At 44.4% G+C, this 27,357-nt stretch overlaps 1 protein-coding gene across 1 annotated transcript; it reads right to left on the minus strand.

The window, feature by feature from the left end:
• Positions 1-3,844: 3,844 nt before the first annotated feature.
• Positions 3,845-25,421, minus strand: SOD2 (superoxide dismutase 2). The gene is made up of 5 exons (XM_005291544.4): positions 25,226-25,421; positions 21,896-22,098; positions 10,770-10,886; positions 7,530-7,709; positions 3,845-4,921 (listed from the first exon to the last, which is right to left on the minus strand). The coding sequence occupies exons 1-5, from the start codon at positions 25,252-25,254 to the stop codon at positions 4,776-4,778; spliced, it is 675 nt and encodes a 224-aa protein (XP_005291601.1). The 5' UTR covers positions 25,255-25,421; the 3' UTR covers positions 3,845-4,775.
• Positions 25,422-27,357: the final 1,936 nt, after the last annotated feature.

Raw genomic sequence — 27,357 nt, forward strand, 5'->3', positions numbered from 1 at the left:
GTCCTCCCGCTGTGCTGGATACCAATTTCAGGCAAAAGGAGGGCGGCCCCAGGCCAGCAGCCCCTGGTGCAGCTGTACTGCCCCCAGCCCTTCCACACAACTGTGTCTCCTGGGGTCTGTACAGCCCCGCCTGAGACACAGGGCTGGGGGCAGTACCAGTAAAGCTGTGCCAGAGAAGATGCCAGTGCAGGGCACTGGCTCCTGGAAGCAGCGCTCCCATGTTCTGCTTCTTTTGCCGCTGTGGTTCCTGGGAGAGCCCTGTAGTTCAGTTCAGCGCTGATTTACTGCAGTGGTGCTAGCCAGAGACATTACATACTGGGGTGAAAAAGTGTCCTATGACAGAGGAAGAAATGAGGCTGCCAACCCAGAAACCTTCAGGAGCGGATTGTGGATACCTCTGTGAAGGTTTCATTGAGATCTCTCAGGATTCAAGTGACATCTGTGTGTACATAAACTGCTCCACGTGCCCCCCCACCGCCTAAACCTATAGGGGAACAAAAAGCAGATAACACTGTTTGTTGTACTGCTACCTCTTCTAGTACAAGTAAATTAAAGAAAAGTCAATACCATTGTCTTGCTAAGCGGGGGTTAGGCACCATCTATACATTTAAGCATTCTAATGGGACATGCACTTACACACTTATCTGAGGTTCCTACCTCTGGAGCAGGCTCACCTGTGCTGAGCTGCCAGGACTGACTAGAGTGCAGACAGGTCCTCACTCACAGCATAGCTGGGACCCTCAGTTACATATCCCCCATCCTCCTTGCTGTTCATGGCAGGGGCCTATTACTTGGGCTCCACAGTGTCTGAGGGGTGCTGGCAGATGTCTGCCCAGGATGGCATGCAGCTCATTGTAAAAGTGGCAGGTCCACAGCTTGGTGCCAGATCAACTGTTGGCCTCCCTGGCCTTCTGATATTCCTTTGCTTTTCACATGGCACTGCTGCTAATTCCTGTTGTAGCCCTTCTTCCACATGCCCTGTGTAATCTACTCCCCACAGGCCCAGGAGAGCCAATACCTCCTATCTACTACAGGCAGAAGGGCATTTAAAGCGGGTAGGTGGCCTGGTGAGCTGCACAGTTGCCCACAAAGGAGAGTTGCTAGGTGTGATCACCAGGCTCAGCAATCAGGAAAAGGCATTTCAAAAATACACCGTGGTTTTAAAGGTGGGTGTGGTTTCTAGTCTCCATGACCCCCAGGCAGCGGTGTTAACAATTATGATCAGAGCGGTCAGTGTCAGGCCTTGTGAGACAGCTGCTGGAGGACTGTTAGAGTCACCATAGGTCACGCAGTGTCTACATTCCCACTATGTCAACAGTGCACCAACGCAAGTCAATGCTTTCAGGGAGGACATGTTACTGTGTCGATGTAACAGGGTGTTTACATTGGCAGGAGACAATCTGAGTGTAGACACATGCAAATATAGGTTGAGGCAAGATGGCTTACATTAATCCAACTCTGCAGTGTGGACCAGACCCCCCTCAAACAAGCAAAATACAACTTAAGATTTTGCTCTGCAAAAGCCACGAACTAGATACCAGTTTTCTTGCATTTGTATGGGTTTTCTTAATGTTGTATCATTTATTGCACATTTCGCTACTGCTTAATTTTACTAGTACAGACACAATTACGCTCCACACTGGATATTATGCCAGTCTTTCTAAATAAGAGCCAGATAAGGGCAATATTTCACAGAACTTAAGTTACCAAAAATACAGGAGAATTTCCACTTAAGTGAAACCTACAAGTCATAATGAACAGTCGAAAGCACTTTATGTTTCTGGGTTTAAAACAAAACACCCAAACCATGAATCACAAAACACATGCTGTCTTAATGGCCATGTAATATTCTACATACCCTTTCACCTAGAGCCAGGGTTTCAAACTGCAGTTTGTGTACTGCTTACTGTACATGAGCTTGATGTTCCAGCAACTCACTGCAAAACAGTTTAAGAAGGTGGTACGTGGGGGCCATTTGGGGATTGGTCCTGCTCTGAGCAGGTGGTTCGACTAGTTGACCTCCTGAGGTCCCTTCCAATTCTGATATTCTATGAAACTGTGGGAAGCACTGCTCTGGGATGTAATTTATTGACTGACAAGTAAAATTAGATTTCTTCATTGTGGTAAAGGCTGGACAGAAGATTGTGCCTGCGTTGGTAACTTTGATGATTTTTCTAGACTGTTTTACATGGCCCTTCAAATACAGTTATCTAGTGACTTATGAAAAAGGGAATATTTCAGGAGATTTATTTTTAAAGCCATTTACATGTAGAGTCAAAAAAAAATATGGTATTTTTTTTTTTAAAATACTTAAAGCCTCTGAACCAAATATGAGCTCATGACTGCAAGCCCTTTGGGCTAATAGTTGGCTATATATGTGATTGTACAGCACCTTGCACAATGAATTCCCCGTCCCACAAACTTTGGACACTACCAAAATAATAATAATAATAACAATAATAATCAGAACATATGACTTTCTTTTGCTGTTAAGGTGAATATTAATCATTGAGCAGTCCTCTAAGGCATTTATTTTTCTGATTTAACGTTTCCTAAGTTCACAGTTTACAAAATCTCATAACTAGTGACAATAGCAAAAATGTTGCTTTTATATATATTTTTGCCCAGCCAACTTACTGCCAGATATTTGTAATATGTTTCATTTGCTAAAAATGTATTGTTTAGGGAACACAATTACATTAGGACACTTAGGTTAAATTCAGCTCTGATGTGCAGACTAAGTTTATTTCAGAAACTAAATGGAACTTTAGAATATGGCTTTTCTATTTCAATTTTGTAGCAGTAATATTAAAGCCTCATATGTTCATATAGGCACAGAAGGGGAGAGCAATTCACTCTGCTCTCAACACAGCAGATAAAAACAGATCAGATTTTTAAAAATTTATTTAAACTAGATTTTTTTATTTAAATGAGGGTTTTTTAAATAAATCTGTTTTAAATGAAATCTGAATTTAATACAAAATATATTAAGGCCCAAAATTATAATCTCTTAAACCATTTCAATACAAAATAAACTGAATCCATGAACCTCTATCAAAAACTTGGGCGTTAAAGACTGCTTTTCTATAAAATGTGTGTTTCTCCCCCCCCGATTCATTCTTTTGAGGTCAATTTTTTAAACATATGGCACAATAGTAGTAAATAAGCAATACATTATTCACTGGTTTCTAACACACTAAAAGTGTACAATGAAGAAGAATCTGAAAATATTAAGCTATACAATTGCTTAATGTACAGTTATAGCATACTCTCCTAAATGGAGAAAGGATGTACCAAACCTAGTGAAAAGGCTTTTTATTGTAAGTCAACATTTCAGTGGTTATATCACTGAGAATGCACCTTTTTTTAGGAAAAATAACTGAAGTACAAATGGAAAAAGATGATTAAAATCAATTGTTTAAATCAAGGCTTTTGACTTTGTAATTTAAACCATGATTTAAATCGCTGCTTTAAAATCAATTCATCCTGACTCCCAGTATTGCATTTTCTTGCTAAACTACATTTTCTATCTCAACTATGAGTTATAAGAGCATATCTATTTTCAGAAAGATACCTTGAAAAAAAGCTTATTTTACCAAGATAGTAGAGGACAAACATTGCATCTTTAATTGATTTTAAAGCCAATTACCCCATGTATTGTATTAAAAAAATGCAGCGCACACAAAGCATAGCATGCCCACTTGGCCTTGCATCACGCATCCTCAGAGGTCCAAGGAAGTTTGTTGTGATGCCTGTTGTATGTAGGTAGCTTGGTGGTCCCTTTGTGCTGCAGCTGAAGGGAAACGTATCTGGACTTACTATGATTAAGTTGTATTACTATGGATTCAGTTATTGAATTTTTTTATTTTTATTTATGGCAACAAATAAGGTACATACATTTCTACTTGAATACTTAAGTGCAACAAGGAATTAAGTTAGATCAATAAGCATCAGAAAACAGTCAGTAATCGGATTATCAGCACTTGCTGTCAATTATATTTCCATATGGAACAGAGCGCAGCTGTGGGAAAATACTTCTATCTTCACTGGCTCCTAAATAAAGGGACCAAAACTCATACACTGAAGCTTCAAGAGCATAACAAACCCCCTTACCACAAGTGAATCAGGTGTCCCACTACTCCCCATTCAATGCAGTCTTTTTTTTTTTTTTTTTTTCAAATGTTTGCTACTATCACTTTCTAAAGGAAGCTCCCTGGCACTGCATATTTAACTTGTAATAGTTATTTTGAGTATCACTTTTGCCTTTGAAATCATTAAATGCTCCTGGAAACAAAGTTTCCCTAACAATCTGTGCAAGTATTGTGAGATGTATTGGTATGTTATTTATTAATAATTAGCACTTTTATAGTGCTTCATATGTAACTATTCCTCACAAAGCCACTGTGATGTAGATTAGCTTGGTTTTCCCTTCTGTAGTAAAGGACAATACTAGATACATTCATAAGTTTACTGCTATCAACTACAGGAAACTTCAGCAGAACCACAATTAAATGTTAAAGAGTTATATCCCTACAAAGAATTAGAGAATTGTTTCCACTTGTTGCACAAGAGTTTAAAGCTTTAAGTCTATGGGTAAATACCTTTCACAGAATTCGACAAGCAACACTTGGCTTGATTGCAAATGTTTTCATTGGATGCATTAAAGTGTTTTCAGCAGTGGATCGACTCATTAACAAGCCAGTAAACACACTACTACAAAAATGATTTCAGAGTAGAACTGGTGCTCTTGTAATAGTCTGTGTGAGACCTCCACTTCATTTTTTGCAAGCTGTGAATCTTGCAGATACATTCTCCCAGCTGATCACATTCCAGATAGCTTTTAGATAGTCAGGTCTAACATTTTTATACTGAAGATAATAAGCATGCTCCCACACATCAATTCCTAGCAGAGGAATAAGACCTAGAAAAGAGAAAATAACTTTGAGAGTCTATGAATAAGAAACATTTCAAAACTTCAAAACCCTACTTCAGAATATTTCCAACTATTTTATTCTTCATTTCCATAACATTTAAAGATGACAATGAACCCTCCAACACACAGGCGCACATTGCTAGATCTTATACAGCTGCTTCCCATAAAAAAGGAAGTGCAGTAGCTGATTTTATGATACACAGCTATGAAAACACCCAATCCTGAGAGCACGATTGAGCTCTAAAAATAAAGTTTTCAACTGGAAAAACTGCCTTAAGGAACACTGTTACTGCAAAATACTCTGCTGTGGTGCATCATACTTCTAGAAACTGTGCTTATGTAACATTCCACTCTAATATGTTTTAAGGCACAAAATACATTCATTAAACACTTGATTTAGTTACATATATCCTTGTTTTTGTGAGATTAAGGATTAGGAAACAAGCAACAAGGAATTGCAACTGAATCCAGCTAAACAGTCTTTGCAGCTGCTAATCCACAGAGATTCAGTTCATCCCCTGTATTCTGTTCTACATAGGTTCTTGTATGGCCCTCAACTCCACAGTATCTGAGTGCCTTCCAAAAGTCCATTAACTGATGTGATTAACAACTGTCACGTGTGGTTTGTTCTCTCTCTAGAGCCATGGCGGAAGTTTGCAGAGTTTTTGCACTGGGGTTGGAGGGAAAGACGGACAATAAGAGAAACCATCAAAAATTATGCACCTTGTTAGATGTACTGTGGTATCTTCCCTCAGCAGTGCAGTCTGAATCCAACTGGCTCAACTGCTACCATCACAGCAGAGAGTCAAATAAAACCCACACACATGGCAAATCAGATATCTTTTAAAAGGGGTCAGGTCCAACATTTTGCTGTTGGCTTATCCCTGGCTGAGAAATCTTTAAGAGCCATCTCTGGTTGACAATATACCGTATATACTCGTTCATAAGCTGAATATTTTTGGTAAAAAAGTGACGCATCAAAGAGCGGGGGTCGGCTTATAACCGGGTCTACACCAAAATTCGATGATTTTAAACTCTATGGCAGGGATCGGCAACCTTTGGCACATGACTCGCCAGGGTAAGCACCCTGGCAGGCCGGGCCAGTTTGTTTACCTGCCACATCCGTAGGTTTGGCCAATTGCAGCTCCCATTGGCTGCGGTTTGTCACTCCAGGCCAATGGGGGCTGCGGGAAGCGGCGCTGGCCGAGGGATTTGCTGGCCGCCACTTCCCGCCACCCCCATTGGCCTGGAGCGGCAAACTGTGCCCACTGGGAGCCGCGATTGGCGGAACCTGAGGACGCGGCAGGTAAACAAACCCGCCAGGGTGCTTATCTTGGCAAGCCGTGTGCCAAAGGTTGCCAATCCCTGCTCTGTGGAATCACTGAATTGAAAATCTAATACATTGTCATTTTGTTTACTTGGAGCATCTGCAGGCATGGAGCCCCTCAGCTCCCTGTGGCCACGGTTCGCCGTTCCCAGCCAATGGGAGCTGTGGGAAGTGGCACGAGCAAACTGTGGCCACAGGGAGCTGAGGGGCTCCATGCCAACAAAACGTCCCAACCTGCCAGCGGCTTACCCTGACAGGCTGGGAGCCAAAGTTTTCCAACCCCTGAAATATAGGGTCGGCTTATGAAAGGGTCATACAGTTTTTGTTACCTTTACTTATCCATCTTGGGGGGGGGAGGGGGTTGGCTTATAAACGAATGGGCTAATGAACAAGTATATACAGTATCTGTCATTAGCATACACCTCCCCTAGTTGTAGTAAGTGTAATTTCAGGTTTTAACATATGCCCCAGTGTGCCCTGTCAACGTCAGCATGTTTAAAAATAAAAATGGTATGATTGTAAAAAGAGAAGAGGTTTCTCTCCCCTCTGTTGAGAGAAAAGCCTACACACAGGGGAAAATTAATTATACACAAAGTACAAACAAACAAACAAACAAACAAACAAACAAACAAACAAACAAACAAACAAACAAACAAACAAACAAACAAACAAACAAACAAACAAACAAACAAACAAACAAACAAACAAACAAACAAACAAACAAACAAACAAACAAACAAACAAACAAACAAACAAACAAACAAACAAACAAACAAACAAACAAACAAACATTTAATCTTCCACTTCTAGGTGATATTAAGTGTTGTTTGCAAAGAGAGGCAAAAAGTGTTCAAATGAAGGCAATTTTTAAGTTGATACCTCTTTAAATTACTTTCTCCAAAGAAGAACCCATATGAGCAACCCTCCCATCATCCATGAAAGCTGAAGTCCCTGTACAGCTGAAAATTCATCCATCTTCCTCCTCTCCCTGTCCACCGAAGCTAAGATTTTAAACCTCCTCCCCCATACATTCTCCAAAATTCATAAGCTGTTCTTCACAAGTGTTAGGTTTAAAAAGGATATTACTACTTTTCATCATTTTTAATAAAGATAAAGTCACATGCAGTCTCTCTCTAGCCATATTTACTTAGAAATAAAAAGATGGATGTATTAAATAGCCCTTTCAAGCTGCCACTGCAGCTACTTTCCTCATAAATATACATAACAGTTTGGGTTTTCTTTCAAAGATCATTTAAAAACAAAACTAACCTGTTGTTCCTTGCAGAGGGTCTTGATTGTAACAAGCAGTGACCTGCAGACGGCCTTGGTCCTGGTTAAAACCAAGCCACCCCCATCCTGAGCCTTGAACACCAACCGATACTGCCGTCAGCTTCTCCTTGAAGTTTCCAAAGGAGCCAAAGTCACGCTTGATGGCTTCCATCAGTTCCCCTTAAAAGTATATTAAAAAAAACCCAACAATATACACACCACACTTTACACTATTTTCCAGCTGATATCAAGATTTATTTTTGAAGTCAGAGAGAAGCAGAGGCAGTTGGCTTCCCCCTCCTAATTTTTTCTGAGAAAGGAAAAAGAAGTAATTCTTAATAGATCTTACGCATTAGTATTTTATACATATACTGCAATTTAAAAGGAAAGCAGAAAGGAAAAAAAATCTCCAAGTTGAATAATCAACGTAAAGGTACTACCATGCTCTTATCCAGTATTTATAATACTAAGGAGCTTATGTGTTTGTCAGACAGACAGGCAGCAGGATGAATGGGGGGGGGGGGGGGGGAGTGTTATTTGAAGAGTGCTAGATAGTCTGACTTGACCAGTATGCGAGACAAGTATCCATATAAAACTTTCCCACAGATTGCACCTCTGACACTCACTGATAACCAGGTGCCAGCTCACGCCAAGGTCCCCACACCTCAATTGAATACTGACAAATACATAGCTGAATCAGGCTGGCTTACCCACGGTATTGTTAAAATAGGCATTAGAATTATAAGAACGTGTTTAGACTTTACTGAATGTTTGAGCTGCAGCATGCATTAATATCACTATCATCTGTATCCCATATTGTAAGGTAGTATTTGAGCAGTTGTATTATAAACCCTCTGTAACTAACATAACAGCCATACTGGGTCAGACCAACGGCCCATCAAGCCCAGTACCCTGTCTTCTGACACTGGTCGATATCAGATGTTCTGGAAGGAATGAACAGAACAGGGCAATTTATTGAGTGATCAATCCCCTGTCGTCCAGTCCCCGCTTCCAGCAGTCAGAGGTTTAGGGACACCCAAAGGATGGAATTGTGTCCCTGACTATCCTGGATAACAGCCATTGATGGACCTGTCCTCCATGAACTTATCTAATTCTTTTTTGAACCCAGTTATAGTTTTGTCATGACCAACTCTCTTCCCTAGCCTCTTTGTCTAACTTCAGTTGTAGGCTCTTTAAGCAAATGATGCATCTTCTGTACCTGAAGAGGAGCATGAACTCTTATAGTGCTGTACATATAGGCTTTAATGCAGCATTGCTAGGTCTTTGCTTAAACTTCCAGGAAAGCATATTCTAATCATTTCTAACCGAGGAAGCTGCAAGGAGTACAAGATAAGGGGAAGCAAAACTAAGGCAGACTTTAGTCTAAAGTATTTCACAAAGTTCTTGTACACAAGTGAGCCTGAACTGTATTATTCAATCTTAGCTGCAGTGACATTTACTCCCCCTTCCTGTTTCTTAATTCCATAGTGGAAATTCTCAAGTTTCTATTTTTTTTTTTTTTTGGTAGTTTGAAGACAAAGAAGAACTAGTAAACATTGAATTATGAAGCTACAATTTTAATGAGCGGTTATGATGTTAAACTACAACCTATATATAGGCTAATGAGACTATTCTGTCATGGAGATTGCAGATTCCATGACTTTCCAGGACCTCCATAACTTCTTCCGCAGTGGCAGGGTTGATGCAGCTGTCAGCCCCAGGGCCACCAGAGCAGCAGCTCCAGAGCTGAAGCAGCAGCCAGGATTGGGGCTGGGGCTAGAGCAGCAGCAGTCAGCCTCTGCCACAGAAGCAGTGGTGGGACTAGAGCAGCTGCCAGAGGTCAGCTCCCAGCAGCACTCTGACTGTTAGTTTCCCCCCCACACATACACCCCTCCCAGGGTATTCTTAGTAAAAGTCAGGGACAGGTCACAGGTTTCCATGAATTTTTGTTTATTGCCGGTGACCTGTCCCTGACTTTTACTAAAAATACCCGTGATAGAATCTTAACCTTAACAATGACTCTTCAAAGCATGTTAACTACTTCATAGCAACAACAAATGCCTAGTTTCTATCAGAGCAAAACTGAAGTAGTTATGTACTATCCTGAATCCCAGAGATTGAAAGAACTGACACCTCCACTCAAAACACTTTCTGATTTTACATAAAAACAAAATTGTTAATTTTTTTGGAGGGCTGGGGGAGAATCACCTTCGTCTAAAGCCTTCTTCATGTCCTTCTCCAGTTCTTTTCTACATGGTCCCCAATATCTTTAACTGCCTCCCTGTCGTGGTCTATAGCACAGTGATTCTCAACCAGGGTATGTGTACCTCTAGGGGTACATAGAGGTCTTCCAGGGGGTATGTCAACTCATCTAGAGAAGCGTTTCTTATCCTGAGTCGCAGGATGGGTTTAGGGGGTTACAAGTCCAGGGCCGGCATTGGGGGTGGCAAGCAGGGCAACTACCTGGGGCCTCACATCACAGGGTACCCTGCAAAGCTAAGTTACATGCTTCAGCCCTGGGCAGCAGGGATCGGGCTTCAGACTCCCAAAAGAGGTACAGTAGTCTGGAAAGGTTGAGAACCACTGGTCCATCACACCTCTACACTTTACTTCTTTAAAACTACACGTCTTCCATGAGGTCTTTTAAAGCCTTAAAGCTAATGAGTCAGGTCAATGACAGCCCGATCCAACTACTGGAATGGTGGATTTTTGTTACCGGTGAGTTTTTTCTTTCCCTGGATTGCAGTGCATTCAGCACTAATCTAGGTCTTGGAGACTTTTATTGCATTATCACAGTTTCGGGTGGCTAATTTATTACTCCATAGTCAATCAATAAAATAAAAGGTTAATGAATTTTACAATGGCAACATCATAATAATGGCAGCTTTTATACTGTGAACAAATATATAGCTACCTATGTAACCAAGTCTGTCTTTAATAAAAGTCTAGTCTCATGCTCAGTAAAGCTCTATTTTAGAATGTATGCAAAAAATAGAATATTAATTATTTGTATTACAAGAGCCTCTAAAGGTCTCGATCAGGATCAGGGCCCCATTATGTTAGGTGCTGAGCAGACATACTAGAAGACTGACGATTTTGAAGGATCTTAATTTTTCAAATCTTTTAGCTTTTAAGTGACAAACTAAATACAAGAGATTTCTTTACAGGCCACAGTTTGTCACAATTAATTCTATTTGTTAATGTTGACATATCAGTAAGCCATTAAGAATGAGTACTAACCTTGAGGCTCTCCTCCCCCATTAGGAGAAAGGTTTGTCCAGAAGATGGTATGGTTGATGTGACCCCCACCATTGAACTTTAGTGCAGGCTGAAGAGACACCTGAGCTGTAACATCACCTGAAGACACACAAGATCAACAGAATTAAGTGGAAGAAAATGTTGCCACAGTGATGAATAAAGTAAGCCCTGTTCATACCAAGATAAAAAGCTTAACTATAGTATAGTGCTGTAACAGGTTATTACAATTTGTGAAAAAGTAAGTTTGTGGCATTTGTGCTCACCACTGTAAATCATGTTCTACACAAAACTGTTTTAACATAGCTCTCTGACATCTTGACACATAATATGTCATTGTTTGGCAACTCTTTGCAATTATCAACTCTGCATCAAAAGACCATGTACATTCCTGCACAGGTGTTTACTGGTGTTCTACCATTTGGCAAGATGAGCAGAACAGGGTAAAATACAAATACTTTAGGTTGTAAAATGTACTGAATTCATAAGGGTTTTCTGAATTCATACCCCATGCAGATTTCTTTGCTTCCCTGCATAAAATGACAGGGAAGCCTCAAGAGCGGTCATGCACCCCTCCCCAGCAGCACGTGCATGTCATTTCCGGTGCCTGGAGCAGCTGGTGGAGCAGTAAATCACCACATAAGTGGATGGGGACACCCAGGGGTGTAGTTTGAGTGTTGGGAGTACATTGACCCCCTCAAACAAACAAGAGGCAAGGTGCCACTGCCTCAGCCCTCCCCAGTTTCTGCGAGCGCAGAGCTGCCCAGGTGAGGGAGGATGCTGCCCCAGCTTGCTGACTCTGCAGCTGGACATCACCTCCTGGGTCTCAGTGCCAGTCGTTCTCCCCTCCTATGTGTGCTGAGGGGGAAGAGGAAGTGGGAAAGGATAGGGCAAGGGAAGGGGATGAAGAAGAAAGAGGACAATGCAGATACAGGTGAGCAATCATTTTCATGTTCTCTCCACAGGTACTAATGCGGAGAGTGGACTAGATGATACATCTGAGGGAAGGGAGCAGAAGGGGACTTCACCAATTGGAAGGCATGAGATGCATTGTCCTAGGGATGGGGGTTCCACGACTACCGCACCCAAGAGAAGGAGGTGGGTGGTGGTGGTGGTCAGGGATTCCCTTCTTGGGGAGATTGAGTCACCTATCTGCTGTGCCGACCAGGAAAACCGAGAAGTGTTCTGCTTGCCAGGAGCTAGGATTCACGATGTGATGGAGAGACTCATCAAACCCTCAGATTGCTACTCCTTCCTGCTTCTCCACATGGGCACCAATGATACTGCCAAGATTGACCTTGAGCGGATCACTGCAGACTACGTGGCTCTGGGAAAAAGTATAAAGGAGTTTGAGGAGCAAGTAGTGTTCTCGTCCATCCTCCCTGTGGAAGGAAAAGGCCCACGTAGAGACCGTCAAATCATGAAAGTCAATGAATGGCTACGCAGGTGGGGTTGGAGAGAAGGCTTTGGATTCTTTGACCATGGAATGGTGTTCCAAGAAGAAGGAGTGCTAGGCAGAGACAGGCTACACCTAACAAAGAGAGGCAAGAGCATCTTCGCAAGCAGGCTGGCTAACTTAGCGAGGAGGGCTTTAAAACTAGGTTCACCAGGGGAAGGAGACCAAAGCCCTGAGGTAAATGGGATGCCGGGAGGAAGCACGAGCAGGAGAGTGCAAGAGGGGAGGATTCCTGCCTCAGACTGAGAAAGCAGGACAATCAGCAAGTTATCTTAAGTGCCTATACACAAATGCAAGAAGCCTGGGAAACAAGCAGGGAGAACTGGAAGTCCTGGCACAGTCAAGGATTTATTATATGATTGGAACAACAGAGACTTGATGTAATAACTCACATGACAGGAGTACTCTCATGGATGGATATAAACTGTTCAAGAAGGACAGGTGGGCAGAAAAGGTGGGGGAGTTGCATTGTATGTAAGAGAGCAGTATGACTGCTCAGATCTCCGTAATGAAAGTGCAGAAAAACCCGAGAGTCTCTGGATTAAGTTTAGAAGTGTGAGCAACAAGGGTGATGTGGTGGGAGTCTGCTATAGACCACCAGACCAGGGGATGAGGTGGACGAGGCTTCCTTCAGGCAACTAACAGAAGTTACTAGATCACAGACCCTGATTCTCATGGGAGACTTCAATCACCCAGATATCTACTGGGAGAGCAATACAGTGGTGCACAGACAATCCAGGAAATTTTTGGAAAGTGTAGGGGACAATTTCCTGTTGCAAATGCTGGAGGAACCCACTAGGGGCAGAGCTCTTCTTAACCTGCTGCTCACAAACAGGGGAGAATTAGTAGGGGAAGCAAGAGTGGATGGGAACCTAGGAGGCAGTGACCTCAAGATAGGCGAGTTCAGGATCCTGACACAAGGAAGAAAAGAGAGCAGCAGAATACAGACCCTGGACTTCAGAAAAGCAGAGTTTAACTCCCTCAGGTAACTGATGGGCAGGATCCCCTGGGAGAATAACATGAGAGGGAAAGGAGTTCAGGAGAGCTGGCTGTATTTTAAAGAATCCTTATTGAGGTTGCAGGAACAAACCATCCTGATACGTAGAAAGAATAGTAAATATGGCAGGCGACCAGCTTGGCTTAACAGTGAAATCCGTGCTGATCTCAAACACAAAAAGGAAGCTTACAAGAAGTGGAAGCTTGGACAAATGACCAGGGAGGAGTATAAAAATATTGCTCAGGCATGCAGGAGTGAAATCAGGAAGGTCAAATCACACGGAGTTGCAGCTAGCAAGAGAGGTTAAGAGTAACAAGAAGGGTTTCGTCAGGTATAAGAACGGCCGTACTGGGTCAGACCAAAGGTCCATCTAGCCCAGTATCCTGTCTACCGACAGTGGCCAATGCCAGGTGCCCCAGAGGGAGTGGACCAACAGGCAACGATCAAGTGATCTCTCTCCTGCCATCCATCTCCCTCCTCTGACGAACAGACGCTAGGGACACCATTCCTTACCCATCCTGGTTAATAGCCATTAATGGACTTAACCACCATGAATTTATCCAGTTCTCTTTTAAACGCTGTTATAGTCCTAGCCTTCACAACCTCCTCAGGTAAGGAGTTCCACAAGTTGACTGTGCGCAGCGTGAAGAAGAACTTCCTTGTATTTGTTTTAATACCTGCTGCCTATTAATTTCATTTAGTGACCCCTAATTCTCATAGAATCATAGAATATCAGGGTTGGAAGGGACCTCAGGAGGTCATCTAGTCCAACCCCCTGCTCAAAGCAGGACCTAATCCACAGATAGATTTTTACCCCAGTTCCCTAAATGGCCCCCTCAAGGATTGAACTCACAACCCTGGGTTTAGCAGGCCAATGCTCAAACCACTGAGCTATCCCCTTATGGGAATAAGTAAATAACTTTTCCTTATCCACTTTCTCCACATGTTAGCAACAAGAAGAAAGTCAAGGAAAGGATGGCCCCTTACTGAATGGGGGAGGCAACCTAGTGACAGAGGATATGGAAAAAGCTAATGTACTCAATGCTTTTTTTGCCTCTGTCTTTACGAACAAGGTCAGCTCCCAGACTACTGCACTAAGCAGCACAGCATGGGGAGGAGGTGACCAGCCCTCTGTGGAGAAAGAAGTGGTTCAGGACTATTTAGAAAAGCTGGACGAGCACAAGTTCATGGGGCCGGATGCACTGCATCCAAGGGTGCCAAACGAGTTGGCGGATGTGATTGCATTAGCTTTGAAAACTCATGGCGATCAGGAAAGGTTCTGGATGACTGGAAAAAGGCTAATGTAGTGCCCAGCTTTAAAAAAGGGAAGGAGGAGGATGCAGGGACCTACAGGCCAGTCAGCCTCACCCCAGTCCCTGGAAAAATCATGGAGCAGGTCCTCAAGAAATCAATTCTGAAGCACTTAGAGGAGAAGAAAGTGATCAGGAACAGTCAGCATGATTCACCAAGGGCAAGTCATGCCTGACTAACCGCATTGTCTTCTATGACAAGATAACTGGCTCTGTGGATGATGGGAAAAGCAGTGGACGTGTTATTTCTTGACTTTAGCAAAGCTTTTGATACAGTCTCCCACAGTATTCTTGCCGGCAAGTTAAAGAAGTATAGGCAGGATGAATGGACTATAAGGTGGACACTAAGCTGTCTAGATCATCGGGCTAAACGGATAGTGATCAATGGCTCCATGTCTAGTTGGCAACCAGTATCAAGTGGAGTGCCCCAAGGGTCGGTCCTGGGGCCGGTTTTGTTCAATATCTTCATGAATGATCTGGGGGATGGCATGGACTGCACCCTGAGCAAGTTTGCAGATGACACTAAACTGGGAGGAGTGGTAGATATGCTGGAGGGTAGGGATAGGATACAGAGGGACCTAGACAAATTAGAGGATTGGGCCAAAAGAAATCTGATGAGGTTCAGCAAAGACAAGTGCAGAGTCCTGCACTTAGGACGGAAGAATTCCATGCACTGCTACAGACTAGGGACCGAATAGGTAGTCAGCAGTTCTGCAGAAAAGGACCTAGGGGTTACAGAGGATGAGAAGCTGGATATGAGTCGACAGTGTGCCCTTGTTGCCAAGAAGGTTAACGGCATTTTGTGCTGTATAAGTAGGGGCATTGCCAACAGATCGAGGGACATGATCATTCCCCTCTAGTCGGCAGTAGTGAGGCCTCATCTGGAGAACTGTGTCCCGTTTAGGGCCCCACACTACAAGAAGGATATGGAAAAATTGGGAAGAGTCCAGAGCAGGGCAATGAAAATTATTAGGCGGCTGGAGCACATGACTTATGAGGAGAGGCTGAGGGAACTGGGATTGTTTAATTTGCAGAAGAGAAGAATGAGGGGGGATTTGATAGCTGCTTTCAACTACCTGAAAGAGGGTTCCAAAGAGGATGGATCTAGACTGTTCTTAGTGGTAGCAGATGACAGAACAAGGAGTAATGGTCTCAAGTTGCAGTGGGGGAGGTTTAGATTGGATATTAGGAAAAACTTTTTCACTAGGAGGGTGGTGAAGCACTGGAATGGGTTACCTAGGGAGATGGTGGAATCTCCTTCCTTAGAGGTTTTTGAGGCCCGGCTTGACAAAGCCCTGGCTGGGATGATTTAGTTGGGGATTGGTCCTGCTTTGAGCAGGGAGTTGGACTAGATGACCTCCTGAGGTCCCTTCCAACCCTGATATTCTAGGATTAACAGCCAGTGTTATAATCAAAAATGTACCCCAGACATCACACAATTCCTAACAGCCCCCATCATGGGAAGAAGGTGGAACCCCTCCTTAGGGGAGATTAGCCCCCAGCTCTGCCTCTTCTGCCCACTCTCCACCCCCCCCCCCCCCCACAGCCGGAGCCCCGAGACCCGCTGCCCCTATGCCGCGACCACAAGCCCCACCCCCCGCAGCCAGAGGAGCCCTGGGCCAGCTGACACCCAGAGGCTCCTCCCTCCCAGCCTGGGAGGTGCTCTGGGCCAACCACAGTCATGCCGTGCCGCCCTGTCCCAGATCCTAAACTGCTACAGGAAAAAACAATTAGCAGGCCGCCTGTGGGGGCTACACAGCTCCTCCCACACCACCTGCCTTGGACCGCACTTATGACCAGTTCCATGGCCATTTTCAATCGTTCCAACCGCTCGTTTCTCATGGCCCCCTGCACAAGGAGCCCACTATGTCAGGGGGGGAGGGGGGAGGAGAAAGGACACCGTATGCCTGAGGAGAGCGAGTTGGAGGATGGCCCCCCGGTACAATTGAGAAGGAAGGCTGGGACTTTAAAGTGTGTCAGGGGCAGGTAAATGTCTAAAACTTCCAAGGTGGCATTTAGGAGGATCCAGCGTTGAGTGGCTGCCTCCCATTTGGTGGTGGGTAATACTGCCACCACCGCTGGTGGGGCGATGGTACATAACGTTGTCCTGTCTGGGGCTGCCTGGCAGGGTCTGGAGCTTTTCTGGATTAATCCTGTCTGGGACCCAATTGGGGAGGGATATGCAGGATATTCTTCACTTTGTATTTTTCCAGCTGATTTAGCTTGAACTATACCACTACAGTACATCATCTTTTTGGGGAACCTGTATGCAAAAAACTAAGAAGAATCTCTGATTCAATTGTTAATGAACACCACACTGTGAATCACAACAGTTCTGATTAAAGAGTGCAGTCTTTTGTTAAATCCTCTTAATTGAATAACTAACACTAAAGCATACTATAAGATACCCAGTGTGTTTCATTTCTTTGCAGAAGACAGTCAATGCACATTAATATAACAGTTACTAGTCTGATACAAATAGCAAATTTACTTAAGATGTAAAAGTTAAAAAACAGATTTTCTACAGGTTCTTATGTGTTATTTTACAGCTGTATAGAAATTTGTTATTTTTAAATATTTTTTTCCTTTACATAAAAAGAAAGACAGAGGCATTAAAAGGATTTTAGGCTAATACGTTGTCAATGTATTTTCAATCAGGGTCATTGTCAGAACAACTCATCTAGACCGGGCACTTTGTTCAGTATTTCTGCTCCTATTTATATGAGCTAGGAAATCATCATCATCAAACTGAAACAGTAGTTATTACAAATAGTACCGACAGCACCTCTGAGGATTTGTACAGTCCTTTACACTTCTGCTTTCCTAAGAAAATTGGTCAGCCCAGCACAAGTGAAATATGGAAGCTCACAGCTTAAAAATGGCACAAGTCAGGGTGGAAGGATAACTCCCAGCACCTTTTAAGCCCACTCCCTCAACCTTCTTCCTGATCCTCTCTTCTTACTCAGTTAGGGGTGCCTTTCACCTTATAGGTTGAGAACACACTACCTTTGCCTTTTGATGCTAATCGGAGAGGGTGGGATCTCTGGTGTTGCCAGACCAGTCCTGCTACACTTTATCCAACAATGGGGCTAAAGCTCTGCAAGGAATGCCTAGGATGGCACTGAGGAGAGGTGAGTGGAAGAGAAGGTAATTGGCACTTTGCCTATGATGTTTTGTGTGCGTGCCTGCACACGCGTGCGCGCGCGCACACACACACACACACACACACACAGGTGTAGGAAAACCAGGTATATTCTTACCTTACGTTAGCTAACAGATGGTAATATGAGATAAAATCCTAGTGTAGACAAGACAGTTTGTTAGCAGGTCAAGATAAAGACTGTGGGGGAGCCTGAGGTTTACCTTAACCTGCTAATCCAGGTTAAAACTACAAACTGCTTTGTCTTCACTAGACTTTTACCTCATGTTGGTTATCACATGTTAACTAACCTAAGGTAAGAACACTCCTTTTTTCCCCTGGTGAAGACAAAGCCTGAAAAGCCACAGTTGTACACAGGGGCACTGGAAGTTCAGTCCACATTTTCCTCACCCTAGCCATTCAAAACCCTGTTTAGAACACCAAGATCAAAACCCAAACAGCCACTTGATAGACTATCATTACGCTGATTTTGCAACCCACTAACAGTGCTACATGTTACTGTGTGAGAAGCAAAAAATGAATGTAATATAGTGACTTGCCTCTGGCTTATAGAACTGCAGTTAATAACCATAGACCTCCATTTGGAAGACATTGTATAACTGCATATGAAGACATGGTGTACACCCTAAAGAATTAGTTGTCCAAGGATCTGATCCTGCAACTGGCAAATCCCTGAAATTGTGAGGGGCCAGTTATAGAATCAGGGTCTAAATTGGAAAAAATATTAAATTTATAGAAGTAAAAATATTCTTATTTTCTGTAGTAATGACCCAGTTCAGGAAAGCAAGCAGCATGCATTTAACCACTTTCCTGAACTGGGCCGTAAATCATTTTGGGTACCTTGTTAATTTTATATTTTTCAAATGAATACAAAAAACTCTGAAAAGCAATGTTCTCTAAATAAAAAAAAACATACATACATTACATGAGCTATACTTAAAATACTAATTAACAGAGTACAAGATAGCACACACCTACAGATTAACACTGCTTTAAAAATACTACAGTATGTGGTCCAATATTGAAATGCATTACTAAGATATTTTTCTTTAAATATGAGGAAGTTTCATTCTAATTTAAGTTTTCATTCTCAGAAAGGCATGCTTTCGCATATTGCTTATGTTGTTGGGGGGTTATTTTTAAACTAGATGACAAAAACGGAGACTTTGCTCTTTCCTAGCAATATTTACAAAACTGAACTCTGAAGGACAAAATTCATGCTACTGGAAGTATTGAGTTTATTGGCATTTAAAGCTGTACAAGCAACTATTTACTAACCCTACTGTATGTTAACAAAAAACAACACTACACAGTAGTGAACATTCAGGGTGTACAGAATACATCTGAAAGACTTTTTAAAAAGGGATAAACCCTGTCTTCTGATACACAAATGCAATTCAAAGTGAAGTCAGTGGAAGCTGTGTGTACGTATCTAAATGCAGTACTTGGTCTGTACCATTAATGCACCATATCAGGAACAGTTTACAATGCTGCAGATAGGTATCTGCTTATCTGGGAGCCACCAATGGAGACAACAATCCTGCATTTCTTTAATTACTATGCTTTTGTGCAATAAGCAGTATGTCTGGTTCTTTTCCCTCCTTAATCCTATTTTCTCTAATTCTTCTCTGCAACAAAGCTTTCCTCTGACCACTACTGAAAGGAAAATGTCTAATCCAGATAAAAGAGGGAACTAAATTCACGCTTCTACTATAGACAACATGGCATTTGAAGAAAATGGATTTGAAATGAATGACCTAGTTAGTTAAGTACCAAGCGATTTTCAGAAATACCCTGATTTATGTGCGTAAATCCCACTGACCCTTAAAGTGCATCTAAATCACCTAGTTATTTTTGGAAATGAATCGCACATGCTGATACATGACCATCAAATGATACTGTACAGTAGTGGGTAAAGTTGTCTTCTTTCGTATGGGTTGGGTAGGTAACAACGACTACAAATTTGTATCTAAGTTTGACAGCCAGCACGATGCTGCAGCAGTGAGCTGGTGAATGACCTTCAGGCCCCTGGCAAAAAAAAAAAAAAAAAAAAAAAAAAAAAGAAGACGACACTCAGATGAGGTGCTCCATCATTTGTGCCTGGTGACCACAGTTGCATACAGGTGTTTGCCTCATTTTCCATTTAAAGGAGGTTTGTCCACATCTCCCATAAGATGTCCTGATGTGATTCAATCTGCACCAGTCTTTCCCACATAAAACAAAATCCAGTGGTTCCTCAACAGGATCAACAAGCTGTTTGTTTTGAGCGGTCAAAATGCTCCATGTGACTCTCCATTGAGCCTCAGCATCGAAGTTGGATGTAAGGGTCTTGGTACAGTTCCATAAAGGGTTGTGGGATTTTAATCTTTGGCAAATTCTGCAGGTCATGGTGCAGCGGGATTGTCATGATTGCATTGACATGGTTAAGAAAGCGAGATGTCTGAACAGCTCTTCTAATCTGTGGAGGCTAGATGTGCAATAGGACCGGGAGCTAGTTAACTGGAGTTGATTTGAGCATCTGACATTATGCGTGTACCATTACTGAGTTGAGTGTCAAGGAGTTTAGTGCGACTGCTGTGAGACCACACTGGCGCACAATATTCAGCTGCAGAATATACCAAGGCAATTATTGTGGTTCGTAAATTTCGTGGACTGAAGCCCCATGATGTTCCAGTCAATTTTCTGATAAGCACAACATGAGACCTAACTTTATCGCAGGTGTTCTTGAGGTGTTGTTGAAAGGTCAATCTCTGGTCCAGTGTAATGCTAAAATACTTTGGATTAACCTCGTGTCTGACACTCTCACCGCAGACCTGTACATCAAGTTTGGTATTAGCCATTTTATTATTCAGGTGGAAAGCAGTTACCATGGGTTTTTTTGGGTTAGGCCTAAGTTTCCAGCATTGGAAATAATCAGCCATTCTGCTAAGATCTCAGGTTAAGCTTGTATGCTGAACAGCTAGGGCAATGTCATCCGCATACATAATTTCCTTGACTACGTCGCTGGTATATCTCCAGATATATAGATTAAAAAGTATTGGGGCCAGGACAGAGTCCTGAGGGATGCCCAAGTTAAGAGTTCTTAGTCTATTGATCCTGCTATTAAGGTGTACTTTAAAAGCAGCAGTCCCCAGTCATTGCTGCCAAGAGGTGGATTGTTCGCCAGCAGTGAATGATGCGGGAGATTTGAGGAGAAGGCCCTGTTTCCAGACAGTGTTGTATGCCGAGGACAGATCAACAAGGGTGATCCTGTCTTCAACTTACTATGGAATCCTGCCTCATTGTGGCCAATAAGTGAATCTACTTGGTCACAGCAGTTCCTCTTCCAGTGAAATCCTGCCTGGTCTGCTGGGAGGATGTCTTTGATAATATCAGACAGATGGTGGAGCAGCACCTGTTCCATGAGCTTGCTGGTGGTTGAGAGCGATGGGGCGGTAGCTGGCTGCATCCTCTGTGGGTTTCCCACTGTTGTCGGTCACCAGTTTCTTGGCACTTCTCCGATTCTATGCACAGCAGTAAAAGTGCTGCCAACTATTCCTGTAAAGTGTTAACCAACTATAGTAGCAGAGGTGACTCTAGACAGAACACATCTTAAAAATCAGGTGTTCTTTAGAAACATGTCACCAGCACCAACAAAAATTGATCTGCCTGGCTAAAGGGAGGTTCACTCATTTTTACCAGTACAGTACTCTGACAGAACAAGATGTAAGATGAACTTCTCAATACAATTAAACTGAAACATATTTGAAAACAGTGCTAAGAGTATATAAGATTATTGCTGCCAACTTTCTGAAATAGAAGACATGCAGCACTGACATTACAGGAAACCAATGCAGAACTTTTTAAATATGTTTACTTTGGCAAGCAAAAAATTTGTAATATTGCTATGTATCTAAAGTATTATTAATATTATGCACTTCTATAGAGTTTTGTGGAAAACCTTAAGTTTGAGCCCACTAATAAGTTAAGTCTAACATGCCTGAGAGGAAGGCAGATACTCTAGTATCACCCTTTTATAGGTGTCTCAGTTAAGTGTCTTAGTTAAGTGATTTTTCTAAGGTCATGACAGTAAGACTGTAGCAAAGCTAGGAATAAGACCCATATCTCCTGACTACCAGTCACGCGCAGTAACTACAAGATAAGATTGTAGTAGCTTTCTTCCCTTCTGTTAACAGCGCCCACACATACCTTTTGCCAATGCCTCTTTATATTTCTCCTCTGCAATATTCAGATTATTTACATAAGTAGCATGATGTTTGCTGTGGTGTAGCTGCATGATTTCTGCAGTGATGTGGGGTTGCAGGGCACCATAGTCATAAGGCAAGTCAGGAAGAGTGTGTTTTTGCCTGGAGGCCGAACATCCCAAAGCTGCAATCAGCTGAGTGCGACTCCTGGAAAAAAAAAAAAAAGAAGAAGAAAAAAAACACACATCTTATTGAGCATTCAATATTAAATTATTTTTTAAAAAGCAAATAGTTAGTTACACAATGGTCTCATGTGCCAGATCCTGCCACTTTTATGCCGATTAGTCTCTTACTGTGACAGACTGATAATATCTTGGACAAACCTTATGGAGTTAATCTTAACTTCACTGAATGGAGTTAAACTTTAATGAATTAGATTTAATACTTGTGGGGTCCAATGTATTAAAGATCTGTAATTGTTTATGTGTTGTTGTAGTATTGTTTGTAACTTTTCTAGGAGACCAAGGTAAAACTTGGGGGAAATGTTAGGAACTTCAAAGGACATTTGGGGACAATGCATGTAAAGTGGATTTCCTAGGAAATACCTGGGGGTAAAAGGAATGCAAATTATCCAACTTAAATCCATCCTTCTGAAGCTATGACCTGGGAAAAGAGTCCCAGTGTCTACTATTTACCTGCTCCCCAAACTGCATGAAAGATGAACTCCACTGTTCATGAGTGTGCTAGTTCAGAGCTGAAATTGCTATGAATTTGTGATTACAAAAGAGACCTCCTTGGGAGTCTGAAGGACTCACTGGCCAAAACTGGGGGGAAATCTCCGGTACACTGGCTAGCAGATAACTTGGTTCTTTTATTGTTTTTAATGTGTTTTCTCTGTCATGCTTTTACCCCAAGAATAAAAATAGGCCTGCATAGGAAGAACTGTGTGGTAACTTAACACCGTAGCAACTGCACTGTTATGTCATTGAAGAGAAACTAAGCAGAACTGTTTAAACTGCCTTTGCTAGGAGTAACACAATGAAGGCAGGGAACTGCTCAGCCTGGAAATACCCCAGTCAGAAGGGAGAGTAGATTTCCACCCTAGTGAGGTAACAGCTAGGCAGCTGAATGCCTGAGCGTGGGTGGCCTTGCTGTCCCACAGAGGGGAACAGGGATGCAGTTGCCCTAATCTGTGACACTTCTCAAGTTGTCCCATTACTTTCATTGTGATTACTTGTGGCATAAGGTACTTCTCAATGTGAGTAACATTGGTAGAATTTTACTCTATGTAATTAAGGTCCAGGCGTACAAAGAAGTTACTAACAGTATTGGCAGCCCCAAGCAACCTTTTCACTGCAACTATGGAAGCTTGAAACCTCTCTTTTTAACAAAAGCCAAGATTTTTGTGCAATCTCTTGGTGCCAACAGCTAAGGCTTCAGGAAAAACACCAGCTACAACACAAATAGTGATAAAAATTATGAGTTGGCAACATCCAGCTCCCTTATGCTAAACAGTGTTGTGGTAGTCATGTTGGTTCCAGGACATTAGAGACACAAGGTGGGTGAGATAATATCTTGTACTGTATTGGACCAACTTCTGTGGGTGAGAGAGACAAGCTTTTGAGGACCTGAAGAAAAGCTCTAGGTAAGTTTGAAAACTTGTTTCACCAACAGAAGTTGGTTCAATAAAAGCTATCATCTCACCCACCCTTGCTCTCTGATGCTAAACAGTTCACACAAAGGAAACAAGAGCTGTTCCTGGGGGCTTTGCAGTATGAAGGGCTCAAGCCTCTGAACACCTAAGCATTTGCTTAGATTTACTCACATAAGTAGCCCCATTTAGTTCAAGAAGCCCACCCAGCTGTAGAAGCATTTGCAGCCCCAGAGCAGGATAAAGCTGCTAAGAATTAAAAATGATAATCTAACCACAGCCAGAAAACAAAACCGAATCCTTCCCCTGCGCCTTGCCAGCCAGGGTATCTGAGCTAAGGGGCAAAGGCCCCAGGCCAGGGAACTTCCCACCATGCTGGGAAGTGAAGTGAAGTGAAGTGGGCCTGGAAATCACTGCCTGAACAAACCTCTGGCTGCCCACTAGTCTGGTCCCGTGCCACGGCAGGGGAATATGGGGGGGGCACAGCATGGGGATGTAATGAGGTGGGGGGAGCAGAGCAGGGAGCAGGTGGGATTAGGAGGTAATAGGGAAAGGTGGAAAAGAGTGGGAGTAATGAAGTAAGGGGGCAGCTGGGGTACAGGGGGCAGAGTAGGGGAATAATGGGGTACATGGAGCAGAGTAACAGGGTAAGGAGCAGGTGGGGGAGGGGCAGAGCAGGGGGATAACGGGGTGGGGGGAGCAGGGTAAAGGGGTAAGGAGCAGGTGGGGGAGGGGCAGAGCAGGGGGATAACAGGGTGGGGGGAGCAGGGTAAAGGGGTAAGGAGCAGGTGGGGGAGGGGCAGAGCAGGGGGATAACGGGGTGGGGGGAGCGGGGTAAAGGGGTAAGGAGCAGGTGGGGGCGGGGCAGAGCGGGGGGATAATGGGGAGCAGGGTAAAGGGGTAAGGAGCAGGTGGGGGAGGGGCAGAGCGGGGGGATAACGGGGAGCAGGGTAAAGGGGTAAGGAGCAGGTGGGGGAGGGGCAGAGCGGGGGGATAACGGGGTGGGGGGAGCAGGGTAAAGGGGTAAGGAGCAGGTGGGGGCAGGACAGAGCGGGGGGATAATGGGGAGCAGGGTAAAGGGGTAAGGAGCAGGTGGGGAAGGGGCAGAGCGGGGGGATAATGGGGAGCAGGGTAAAGGGGTAAGGAGCAGGTGGGGGAGGGGCAGAGCGGGGGGATAACGGGGTGGGGGAGCAGGGTAAAGGGGTAAGGAGCAGGTGGGGGCAGGACAGAGCGGGGGGATAATGGGGAGCAGGGTAAAGGGGTAAGGAGCAGGTGGGGAAGGGGCAGAGCGGGGGGATAATGGGGAGCAGGGTAAAGGGGTAAGGAGCAGGTGGGGGCGGGGCAGAGCGGGGGGATAACGGGGTGGGGGGAGCAGGGTAAAGGGGTAAGGAGCAGGTGGGGGCGGGGCAGAGCGGGGGGATAACGGGGTGGGGGGAGCAGGGTAAAGGGGTAAGGAGCAGGTGGGGGCGGGGCAGAGCGGGGGGATAATGGGGAGCAGGGTAAAGAGCAGGTGTGGGAAGGGCAGAGCGGGGCTAACACACTCGATTAATAACCCGACCCCTGGACGGCCCCCGAGGGCAGGTCACACTGACATTGAGACACCTGCGGCCCCCCCGGCTCCCGCGCCTCCCTCCGTGGCCTTGGCCGGGCGCCCCAGGACCCCCGCGCCGGGCGGGCCCTCACCTGCCCCGGGAAGCCAGGCGGCACAGCATAGCGGCGGTGGCGGGTCCGGGCAGTACTGAGCGCAGCAGGAGGCCGCTCGCTGTCCCGAGGTCGCGAACAAGGCGCTTGCGCCGCCCCGCCCCGGCTTTTCCCCGCCCAGGCCCAGCGCGGGGGCGGGGCTCGCACTGGCGCGGGACCGGGCCCAGCGATCCGCCTCCGCCCGTTCCCGGGGCCCCGGCAGCGCCCAGCCCGGGAAGGAAGCGGCCGGGCTGCCCAGGGGGCGCCCGCCGGCCCCACACGCTGCTCGGGTCGGACCCGCCCAACCCCAGCCTGGCGCCCCAGGCGGTGGCGCAGGGCGGCTGGAGCCGGGTGATGGGGGCTCCCTGCCTGCCTGTAGGGCAGCTCAGTGGCGCTGGCCTGGCCGGGGCCTCCGTGGTGCTCGGGACCAGCCACAAACCAAATGGTGCCCCGGGTGAGGAGCGTCTTTGACGTTTCCCTCCGTTTGTTAAACTTTTTAATAGCTGGTTTTTTATTGCATTTGTAGCCATTTCACGACGTTGAGACCCGAGCTACGTGCACGATTTAGCCCTGTCATATACAAGATGATAAATTTGCACGGAAATCCTGCATCAGAGTAATGAATCAAAAACAGCCCCCCCAAGCATAGCCCCCCAGCCACATAGAGTCCTGAAACGGGATGGGGATGAGGGTGTGGGTAGGGAGGACGGAGGTGAAATTAATGAAGTAACCAGATGTGATGGCCTGCAAAATATAATCTCCTCCTGTGCAGGTTGGAAATGGGAGAGATGGTCTCCAAAGGGAGGGATGTCAGCAGGATGGTGCCGCTGAAGATTCTGGAGGTGGGGATGTTCTGGACCCTTGGCCAAACCATCAACATTATCACTTGGACAGATGGGTCATGGTAGCAGTTGTGGTCTTTTCATTTGAGATCTCGGCGGCCTCTTTGATAGTTCAGTTGGCCTTTGTATGTAAAGACCTGAACCAGATGAGCTCTCTGTGCTATTTGTGGCCTGCTAGATTTTCTTTTGTTTACAGGCATGTATAGGCCAAGGGACCTGAGAGTGGCCCTGGAATCCTTCAAAGTATGGAGAGATTCTTTGGTGGACTTGGAAAAGAGTTTAAATCCATCAAAAGGAAAGTCTTTAACAGTATTTTGGACCTCCCTAGGAAACCCAGACAACTGTAGCCCACAATGAGGCTTTTGCTAGGAGTTAGGGTGACCAGATGTCCTGATTTTATAGGGACAGTCCCGATTTTTGGGTCATTTTCTTATATAGGCTCCTATTACCCACCACCCCCATCCCGATTTTTCACATTTGCTGTCTGCTCACCCTACTAGGAGTTGACGCTCAGCTATTATGGACTTGACCTGGTCACGGTGTTCTGCAGGGAGGTGCTCAATAAAATTATTGGATTTTTCACAATGGGTGTGGTTGTATTTCATCATCAGCACTTGGTAATTTGTAATCCAAAATTGCAGGGTTGCTGAAGAATAGCTCTTGGGATGCAATTGGTTGAATTGCTGTTGGTCTTTATCATAAGGTATAGACCTTGTGTGATGTCATCTGTCATGTTCATTGACATGCTCCACAACTAAAGAATTTGGCACAGGGTGTGAAAACAAAAATTCCAAATTTTTCACCATAACCTAATACGTTTATTGGTCCATTTTCATCTGGTGTGGTGGCAAGCATTTGCCAGATGGTTTTAGCAGGATTCACTAAGGTATCGTTCCCTGGTAGAGCCACACAACTAGAGCAAAATGTATGCAAAATGTCCAATGGTTTATGTTGTGACTCCTGGATCTCCTTTAACAGAATCTGTATTGAGTCAGCAATGTTTTTCATCAGTTACTGAAACTGTTTAAAACTGTCAGTAAGAGAAGGTGCGGCGGAGAGGCATTACCACTTCATCTTGCAACAATGCTGAAATATTAGTCTGCAGTAGTCATCACGTTGTCCGCTGCAACCTCTTGCTCCTCAAAAGAGTCCTCCTGAGGTTGGGGATGTTGAGAAAGGAGTGATGTAGCAGGAGAATATCTCCTTCAGTGATCTCCTCAAGAGGAGCTAGGTCTTCAGAACTACTGATGATAGGCAGCCCAAGTGTCCCATTATGGCTCCTGAGGTGGACCA

The sequence above is a fragment of the Chrysemys picta genome, chromosome 3 (genome assembly GCF_011386835.1).
Source record: "Chrysemys picta bellii isolate R12L10 chromosome 3, ASM1138683v2, whole genome shotgun sequence".
NCBI classification, from domain to species: domain Eukaryota; kingdom Metazoa; phylum Chordata; order Testudines; family Emydidae; genus Chrysemys; species Chrysemys picta.

Coding starts and splice junctions, on each gene's coding strand:
- SOD2 (XM_005291544.4), bottom strand. CDS start 25,254: ATGCTGTGCCGCCTGGCTTCCCGGGGCAG. Junction 7,710..10,769: donor TGGGGGAGGAGAGCCTCAAG/GTTAGTACTCAT, acceptor TATACTTTTAAG/GGGAACTGATGGAAGCCATC. Junction 4,922..7,529: donor CCCTCTGCAAGGAACAACAG/GTTAGTTTTGTT, acceptor TCTCTTTTCTAG/GTCTTATTCCTCTGCTAGGA.